Genomic DNA, 10,236 nt, shown 5'->3' on the forward strand with positions numbered 1-10,236 from the left:
TCGCTGTACATAATGTCAATGTCTCAAATCAAAAGGTCAACCATTTCTCAAAGATGCTTCCTCAGGAAATTTTCTTTGAATACAAAGAAGAGTAAAGCCACGTACACACAACGTTTTTCTCGACGTGATTCTTGTCAAGTCTGCCTTGCATACACTCGGTCGTGAAAAAATATATATGCTCAAGCAAAGCGCAGTGACGTACAACACGTACGGCGGCACTAAAAAGGGGAAGTTCCATTCGATTGGCAACACCCTTTGGACTGTTAATGCAAATTTCCCTTCTCATAAACCTGCTTCTGAGCATGCACGTTTTTTTCCCGCCGTTAAAACCTACACACGACCGTTTTTCACGACGTGAAAAATGATGACGTAAAAAAATTAAGCATGTTCTAAATTTTTCATGTCGCAAAAAATGCTCTGGAGCCTACACACAGTCGTTTTTTAATGACCAATTTAAAAAATTGCATTTTTCTCATCATGAAAAACGGTTGTGTGTATGTGGCATTACATGTTCCTCCAGAGCAAGAAAGATGACAAACGTGGCAGCCCACAGGCCCAACCAGTCAGATATGTTTTAGACAGCTTACATAGCTCATGAAGTATTAAAGCTTCATTTTATTTAAAATGAACAAACGTCATATTTTACCTACTGCACAGAGCATCTCCGATCCTCTTCTTTTCAGCCCCCCCCCCCTCTTAGCGCTTCCTTACCAGAGCTCGCTCTGATCCAGCGATGAGACAGAAGCAGGAGCCCATTGGCTGTCGATCACAGCCAGTGAGCCAATGAGGAGAGAGCATGAGGGGCCAAGCCATGGCTTTATGTGTCTTATGGATGCAAAAAGCAGTTGGCTTTCTCTGGAGGCAATGCTCAAGCTGGATCAGGGTGAGCTCCGGTAAGGAAGCGCTGGGGGGGGGGGTTAAGGAAAATTCTTCAGCCTTTAGAGCCACTTTAATGAAGAAAAACATGATATATATTTTCTCATCGGCCAACAGAAATATCAATTATCCCGGCACAACAGGAGACACAGGCTATTCAGGATAGAAGATGGAATTTTCTAAAACGGTTGTTCTCAACCCTGTCCTCAAGTACCCCCCAACTAAGGATGAGCTTGGGCGTGTTCGCACACTCCACATGCAGAGCCCGCCAGGAAGTCTGCACGGCGCTGCGCTAACCACAGGCAGGGAGACATTTCCCGATCTCTGCAGCCGAGCATCGGGACAATGTCTCCCTGCCTGTGGTTAGCGCAACACCGTGCAGACTTCCTGGCGGGCTCTGCACGTGGAGCGTGCGAACACGCCGGAGCTCATCCCTACCCCCAACAGGCTATGTTTTGGGAATTTCTCTTAGATAAAATAGATGTCCAAAATACCAAGTCATTGACTCTAATTTTAAAGCACCTGTGCAAGATAAAGGAAAACCTGCAAACATGGCCTGTTGGGGGGGTACTTGAGGATGGTGTTGAGAACCATTGTTCTAAAGCACCATATACACTATCCTGAAGTTAAGGACAGCACCATAAACAAATCCTGGTGGCTTGTGACCGTAGGTCCTATGATAAAGTTGTAATATAGATTGGGCCAATTAAATTCCTTCAGAGATGGACTGTCGTCTGGTAGGAATGTCATCTGTAAGGGCTCTTTCACATGGAGCGCCCGTACAGGTCCGCCTGTCATCCGATCCCCTATGGAGGGGATCGGATGAACACGGACCATATGTCCGTGTTCATCCGATCCGATAGACAGATGGAAAAGTAGGTTTTTCGGCTGTCAGCGGGCATGTCACAGCCGCGGATGTCAGCTGTGACATGCCCGCTGACAGCCGAAAAACCTACTTTTCCATCTGTCTATCGGATCGGATGAACACGGACATATGGTCCGTGTTCATCCGATCCCCTCCATAGGGGGGAGCGGAGAAAAGACAGGGCGGTCCCTGCACAGTGTGCGGTGACCGCCCTGTCATACGCCGGCTCAGCGGGGATCAACGGAGCGATCCCCGCTGAGCAATCGGAGGTGCACGGGGCAGATCATTACTGATCCGCCCTGTGTGAAAGGGGCCTAAGTAAAAAAGGGGCTCTATGCAAAGAGGGCTTCACACTCCTCTTGGCGGATATAAATACTTGCCTGCCTCGCGCCTTAGACTGCGATCACCTGAACCCCTGCCAAGTTTGTGTTTTTTTGGTAAATGCAGTTTAGCTAGCACTGACCTGCTGCACAGTCACTGATCCACTTTTGTTTGTATTTGATGACCTGGTCATTGAAGTAGAGTGTCTGTTATACAGTATAAATGACCATTTCTATTCAATGCCAGATTTTCAGGTTGGTGCCATTCCAGTGTCATTCCAGACCAAAAACTGGAAACTGCGGTAGAGGCGGATGACCACTTTTGTTATCCAGTAACCCACAGCAAATAAGGATATGACTGTCTTTCACTGATCTTCTAGTGGTAAACTGAGAGTTGGTTGGATGTTCTGATTTACCAGTCATCTTAATACCAAGTGTCTGAAAGACGTCTGTTTGCAGCCTAGACTTTTGTCTTTCATTTGTAACCTACTTTATGAACAGGAAAATCACAAAGGTAACTGCATTAAACTGATTTTCTCAATTTGAATGAGAATTTTCTTAAAATGTAAGACCTCGTTTAATATGTAGTACAAAGTGGAAGGTGTAGGTACTCATTGCAGTGAATTGCATTTCAGTTTTATAAGCGCCATTACTGAAACAAACTGGTTGCTTTTGGTTATAGACATTTGCCTTGTAGTGTGAGTCTAATGTTTTATGCTCCTGTTTTGATAAGAGGTTGCTTAATTGTGTATATGCGTTCTTGGATGATTTTGAAACCTTTTTTAATTATATTTTGATGCAGGGTTGAATCAAATGCGTATTTCAGGAGTATTGGAAAAGATGCCTGGCTATGAGTGTCGCAGTGAAGACCTGGAGTTCCTGACATACATGAAAGCTCAAGAGAAGGCTAAAGTACTGAAGGTAATCTGACTACTGCAAACGCACGTTTTAACAGTTTTTCTGCCAGGGCTGTTTTTTTTTTTTTTGCACACATGCTTAAAAATTAATTTGAGGCTTGAAGATTTCATAGACAACCCCAGTTAAAAAAAAGTTGGGACGCTGTGTAAAATCTGCATTTGATGCAGTGTGCGGAGTATGGTCTGAGTGCTGCCCCCCTCCCCCCCTCAACCTCTGCAGCAATGCTGGTAGCACTCATGTGTCTATTTCCCCAAAGACAACCTCTGGATATGATGCTGAGCACATGCACTCAACTTCTTTGGTCGACCATGGCGAGGCCTGTTCTGAGTAGAACCTGTCCTGTTAAACTGCTTTATGGTCTTGGCCATCGTGCTGCAACTCGGTTTCAGTGTCTTGACAATCTTCTTATACTTTAGGCCATCTTTATGTAGAGCAACAATTCTTTTTTTTCAGATCCTCAGAGAGTTCTTTGCCATGAGGTGCCATATTGAACTTCCAGTGACCAGTATGAGAGAGTGAGAGCGATAACACCAAATTGAATACGCCTGCTCCCCATTCACGTTAGACCTTGTAACACTGACGAGTCACATGACACCGGGGAGGGGAAATGGCTAATTTGGGCCCAATTTGGACATTTTCACTTGGAGGTGTACTCACTTTTGTTGCCAGCGGTTTAGACATTAATGGCTGTGTGTTGAGTTATTTTGAGGGAAAGATCATTCCTTCAGTGTTTTCGCATGAAAAGGTAAATTAAAATATTTACAAGAATGTGATGGGTGTACTCACTTTTGTGAGATAGAGTGTGTGTGTGTGTGTGTGTGTGTGATTATTTTTTTTTTTTTTCCTACAGACTAAATAATATGCATTTATTTCAATATTATTTTTAACACCAACGATGTAGCAGAATACATTTTGGCCGAAATTGTATTTTATTGGATATTTATTATAACAGAAAATATAACTTTTTTTTCTTTTTTTACTTTCGGTCTTCTTTTTTTGTGTTTTTGTTTTTATATCACAAAAAAAAGGAGAGGGGGGAAAAAAAAACAGTGGCGATCAAATGACATCAAAAGACAGCTTCTATTTGTGTGAAAAAAAATAGTATACAAATTAATTTTGCGCGGTCATGCAACGCTGTACCCAATCGCCAGCACAGTACTGAATCGCTAAAAATGGCCTGATCATTAGGGGGTCAATTCTGAAGTGGTTATCCAGATATCCTGTAGACTGGTTAAAGCGGAGTTCCGGCCACAATTTCAATTTTTAAATATAAATACCCCTGTAATACACAAGCTTAATGTATTCTAGTAAAGTTAGTCTGTAAACTAAGGTCCGTTTTGTTAGGTTCTTACAGCATTTAGACACTTTATAAAATAGAAATTGACTGGGGCCATCTTAAAGCGGGGGTTCACCCTGTTAAAAAAAAAAAAAAAATGTTTTTTTTTATTAGACCATTACATTCGGCATCGTAGCGCGAGCTACGGTATGCCGGTCTTACATTTTTTATCCCCGTACTCACTGTGCTATCGATGATTGAAGAATCCGGGGAATGGGCGTTCCTATGGTGAGAGAAGGTGATTGACGGCCGGCCCTGGCACGTCACGCTTCTCCGGAAATAGCCGAAATAGGCTTGGCTATTCACGGCGCCTGCGCATAGCCTGTGCGCAGGCGCCGTGAATAGCCGAGACCTACTCCGGCTGTCTTCGGGGAGCGTGACGTGCCAGAGCCGGCCGTCAATCATCCTCCCTCTCCATAGGCACGCCCATTCCCCGCGGGAGTCGGATTCTTCAATCATCTATAGCACAGTGAGTACGGGGTTTAAAAATTTAAGACCGGCATACCGTAGCTCGCGCTACGATGCCGAATGTAATGGTCTAATGACGTGAAGGAGGGTGAACTACCGCTTTAAGTGTGGGCATCATGAAGCCAGACTGTATGACTTCCTGGATTTCAGCCTTGCAGATCTCGCACATGCTCAGTGCTGCACGAGCAGTGTATTTGGTTTCAGATCAGGTTTCAGCACCTGTACTGTCCAAGTCACATGATTCTTTGAGAATGGGGAGTGCACAGACTCCTGGAAAGTTACACCCACTACATTCCCAGGAGTCTGTGCGGTGTAGGTTAGGAAGCTTAAGCACCTAGGTGCAGGAAGAGGGAAGATTAACTATTCTGCCTAGCAACAACACTTTGAAGGCATCTAAAAAAAAAAAAAAAATTTCTTAAAGGACTAATGACATTTTTTTAAAACGACTGATGTAATGTTATATTTATGGGTGGAACTCCACTTTAAGAGAATGTCGAAATACACTTAATTGACTGTTGAGTTTGACTTTTATTTTCTAGGCAGAGTTGCTTTGCTTACAAAAGGATCTTGCAGCAACAACGCAGGACAAGGAACTGGTCAATGGCAGGAAGGATAAGATTGAAGAGGATATTCGAAGAATGGTAATATTTTACACCTATTCACTTTCATGTGTTTGTAACATGCCTCAATGCCCTTTAATGATTTATGTACCTTCTGATGTGTGTGGATGCATTTCATATATTTTTTTTTTTTGCCATGTCAAGCACTCTAGCATATAGGTGTGCACAGACCTTTATGACTTGACTGTCGTTAATCTGATTTGTAGAAATTGGTCTTTAAAAAGACTTTAAAGCTAGGAAGAGCCTTCCTGAGCAGGACAGGGGATGCCGCCAGTGTCCAGGGTCTGACACCCGAAGATGTTTTCAAGCAGTTAAAACATTTGACCATTCAGAGTGTACATCAGCAGGAGAAAGCTCAACTACTGGCTGCAAAGAAAGAAGTCACTAGGAGACGAGAAGAAACGGCCAGTGAAACAGGACAGGACACAAAAAGGTAGATCTATCTCTATATTAACCTCCAAATGAATACGCAGTACACAGCAGCCCTGCATACTCTGATAACTCTCAATTTCTGAAATGCTTATTTTCTGTTAACCGCTTGAACTCAGGAAGGTTTTACCCCCCTTCCCAGACCAGAACTGTGTGCGTAATTGGCCACAGCCGATTAGCTGACTTCAGCCAGATCTAAAACAGTTTTGGGGCTTTCACACTGGAGCGGTGCTCAAGCCCGAGGGGCTTTCACACTGGAGCGGTGCGCTAGCAGGATGGTAAAAAAAGGTCCTGCTAGCCGCATCTTTGGAGCGGAGAAGGAGCGGTGTGTTTACAGCTCCTCCTCCGCTGCTGCCCATTGAAATCAATGGGATATCGCTGCTTCGGCAGCGCATTGCAGGTGGTTTTAACCCTTTCTCGGCCGCTAGCAGGGGGGTTAATGCACCCCGCTAGCGGCCAAAATGACCCGCAAATCCGCCCATATCGTCGGCGGTAAAAATAGTGGTGTTTTACCGCCGACGCTATGGGAGGAACAGTGTGAAAGGGCTTTAAGTAAACCATGCATCTGACTGTAAGAAAACTGCCCCAACATCCAAGTACAGTTTCCTTTGTCAGCCCACTATATTGCAAATCGGACATTGTGACTTCCAAAAATATTTTAATCATTTTTTTCCAATCTTCTTGTTTTACAGTTTACTGATATCTAAAATTGAATCCTATGAAAAACGTGTCAACACAGCAGAAGAGAGTCTCCAACGGCTAAATGTAAGATCACTTCTTATTTGTTACATCCATATTGCCTGCATATAAGAAAGACACACATTCTGATGGAACACAAACCAAAGTAATCTCTAGGAGAAGAAACAATAAGGGGGTTATTTACTAAAGGCAAATCCACTGTGCACTACAAGTGAAGTCACTGTAGATCTGAGGGGGACATGCAAGGAAAATAAAAAATAAATGCATTTGTTTACTTGCACATGATTGGATGATAAAATCAGCAGAGCTTCCCCTCAGATCTACAACAATCTAGAGTGACTGAACTTACAAGTCCACTTGTAGTGCAGAGTGGATTTCCCTTTAGTAAATCAACCCCGATGTGTTGGTTAGTTTTTTGCTCCAGTTTTTATGAATCCCATTTACTTTGCAGGAAAGATGCACCTTGTGAGTAAATCTGTTTAGTTAAAGAGGAAGTAAACCCTGGTGGGTTTTTCTTCCTTTCTTCTTCCCTGAAAAGTAAAGGCATTGGGCCAGATCCACATAGATCTGCACCGGCGCAGCGTATCTTACGGTGGCGTAGTGTATCTCTGGCAGCGGAATTCAAATCGGCGATTAGGGGGCGTGATTCATTTAAATGAAGCGCGTCCCCGCGCCGAATGAACTGCGCATGCTCCGTTTTCTAAATTTCCCGCCGCGCATTGCGCAAACAGACGTTGCAAGGACGTCATTTTTTAAACTTAGACGTGACTTGCGTCCATCCCGATTCACGGACGACTTACGCAAAAAGAAGAAAAAATTCAAATTTCGACGCGGGAACGACGGCCATACTTAACATGGCAAATCTAACTATACGCTGCAAAAAAGCAGCTTTAACTATACGCCGGAAAAAGCCAACTAGAGACGACGTAAGAAAATGCGATGACCGCGCGTATGTTCGTTTATCGTCGGAAATGGCTAATTTGCATACCCGACGCGGAAAACGGTGTGAACGCCACCCAGCGGATGCCGAAGTATTGCATCTTAGATCCGAAAGGCGTACGAGGACGTACACCTGTCGGATCTAACCCAGATGCCGTCGTATCTTGGTTTGAGGATTCAAAACAACGATGCGACGCGGGTAATTTGAAAGTACGCCGGCGTATCAGTAGATATGCCTGCGTACTCTGTCTGTGGATCTGCCCCATTGTATATGAGCTGCTCTAATAACAAATTAACAGAAATATTTTTGTGAATCACTCTTCCAAGAGTGTGGATCACTTTTCAGTGCCCTAATTTAGACAATGAGTCTGTGTAAATAGTTATATGCATATGTGTAAACCTATATTCAAAAAATGATTATGAATAAAAATGGGTAGAGATAAAAGATTAAACAAAGCCGTGAGTCACTCTTCGGAGTGTGTGAACCGCTCTACTTGGTGTTCTCAAATAAAAAAAAATAGAATTGGAATATTATTAATGTCAATCACTCTTTTTTTTTTTTTTTTTTAGTTTAACAGTTCACTAGTGCAGTTTGCTTTTTGAGTTCATGTAGGTCAGGGGTGTCAAACTCAATTTCATGGTAAGCCGCATCAGCATTATGATTGTTCTTGTATCTGTGAAGCCTCGTACACACGACCGGTTTGGCAGTTTGCCTTTGGCAGTTTTCCTGGCAGGAAAACTGCCAGTAGAGCTTTTGGCCTGCAAAACCGGTCGTGTGTATGCTTCCTCACAGTTTTCCCGAAGGCAAAACTGCCGGCAATCCTGACGGGAAAATAGAGAACCTGCTATTCTATTTTCCCGCCGGGATTCCCGGTAGTTTTCCTATGGGGAAACACTGCGAGGGAGCGTACACACGGCCGGGATTCCCGGCCAACACTCTCCCCACAGTTTTCCCGACGGGAAAACCTCTCGTGTGTACACGGGGAAAGTTACCGAGCAGGTTCTCGGTTGTCCCGTTGGGATTCCCGGCGGACTTTATACCGCCGAGAATCCCGGTCGTGTCTACAGGGCTTAAGATTAGATGTCCAGAGCATCCCCTCCCCTTACATTAGATGTCAAGAACCACCCCACACTTTAGAAGTTGAGTCCCCAACTCTCCCTTACATCACAGTGCACCCCCCTATCTTATGCTGCTGCTGGGAAGAAGCTGGAGGCATTGCTTGAAAGTATGGGTCTGGAGGAGGGCTGGAGGTGCGAGGGCCACATGAAATGGCCCGCGGGCCTTGTGTTTGACACCTGTGATGTAAGTGATTTCACAACATTTGTTTTTTAAAGTTTTTTTTTAGATGTCAAATATTGGTTCCTTTTTATACTTACAAGGCACAGATTATTGGCATTTACTGCGTTGTGCAATCAGAACAAGTCACATTTTAGTATGTGTTTTTTTTTTTTTTGCGTAGGATGAAATAATAACTTTGAAAACTCAAAGTAAAAAAACAGAAGAAAAGAAATCTGAGCTAGCGGTAAGTTTCCACCATTCTTTCACACGTTTTTATTTGATGTTCAGAATGGATTACAGATAGTTGTTCATGTGGGTAAAGGATCCTTATTGTCTGGTCTGTGTTCCTGTATATCTCATAAGACTGGAAACTTGCAGACAATAAGTATACATAAAACGTGTGATATAGTGAGGCCAGAATGGTTGTTTTATTTAGTTTTGGATTAGGGTTATTATTTATTTTATGTTCTATATGTCTCGGTCAGGGAGAGTTCCCTTCACTTTCCCAGTTTTCAGTGTTTTTTTTTTTTTTTTTCTCCCTACAGCAAAGTGTACAGAAAATGAGAGAACAGATTAGCCAATGCTTGGAACAGTCGGCTCCTCCAACACAGACAGATCTTTCTGAAGAGGACCGTGAAAGAATGAACCGGAGACTGCAGAGGATTCTCCATAGAAAAAAACTTTATCTAGAAAGAGAGAGAATTCTTCAGAAACTAAAACGCGACCTGAAATGAATGGATCCGCAGTGTAACTTGTAGTATTTTATTTTGGGTCAAACTTACTTTTAGGCATTTGCTTTTTATTGACCCTGAAGCTAAGTTTAGTATACTGCACCTTGTAGTACGCCTCATTCAAAAAACAATAGACGTGACAATTGCAGGGGATTTTTTGTGAAGAAAAATCAATTATCGAATGTAAATTATTATTTTTTTATCTATAATGCAAAAAATTGTCGTGTGTACAGCCCATCTGAAAGCTTGACATTATCTGCAGTCACCACTAAACTGTTAAAATAAATGTCACACTAGAACTGCGTTGTATTTTTATTGGTGATATGAAATGTGAAACTTTTAGGGCCCATTCAGATCTTTTTAGTGCAGTTTATATGCATTACACATGTTATTTAGAATGAGTTTATGAACTAACAAGCATTAGACTAACTAATCTTCCCTGTGTGAACATTTCACAGGTCCGCTCCAAGGTAATCCAGGTATCCTGTGACATGAATGTCCTGGGTTCGCTGAAGCGCAATATTTTGGGTGCAGAGGAGAGTCCAAATGGCAGTGTCATAAATTTGAAATGCTGGTCTACCACCGTAAAACACAGAAAGTGTTGATGTGGAGCAGTGGCGTTGCTAGCCAGATGTGGGCCGCACCAGGGTGACACTCACAGGTAGCAGCACCACTAACACCGCCCACTTCCCTGTGGCTCGGGCCGCGGCTGAGACTTTTTCTTATGGGTGTAGAAGTACCTTTTCGTCAGTGAAA

The 10,236-nt window shown here is 43.2% G+C and overlaps 1 protein-coding gene across 5 annotated transcripts in view; it reads left to right on the forward strand.

Moving 5' to 3' along the window:
* Positions 1-9,779, forward strand: part of LOC120927788 — a 32,296-nt gene extending 22,517 nt beyond the window's left edge. For all 5 annotated transcript variants that reach the window (XM_040338701.1, XM_040338702.1, XM_040338700.1 and 2 more), the window contains 6 exons: positions 2,864-2,982; positions 5,323-5,424; positions 5,610-5,836; positions 6,525-6,597; positions 8,931-8,993; positions 9,295-9,779. In XM_040338701.1, coding sequence (XP_040194635.1) covers positions 2,864-2,982; positions 5,323-5,424; positions 5,610-5,836; positions 6,525-6,597; positions 8,931-8,993; positions 9,295-9,483 — 773 coding nt within the window. In that variant the 3' untranslated portion in view covers positions 9,484-9,779. The remainder of the gene's footprint in view (positions 1-2,863; positions 2,983-5,322; positions 5,425-5,609; positions 5,837-6,524; positions 6,598-8,930; positions 8,994-9,294) is intronic.
* The last annotated feature ends 457 nt before the right edge of the window (positions 9,780-10,236 follow it).

The sequence above is a fragment of the Rana temporaria genome, chromosome 2, assembly GCF_905171775.1.
Source record: "Rana temporaria chromosome 2, aRanTem1.1, whole genome shotgun sequence".
Classification (NCBI taxonomy): Eukaryota; Metazoa; Chordata; class Amphibia; order Anura; family Ranidae; genus Rana; species Rana temporaria.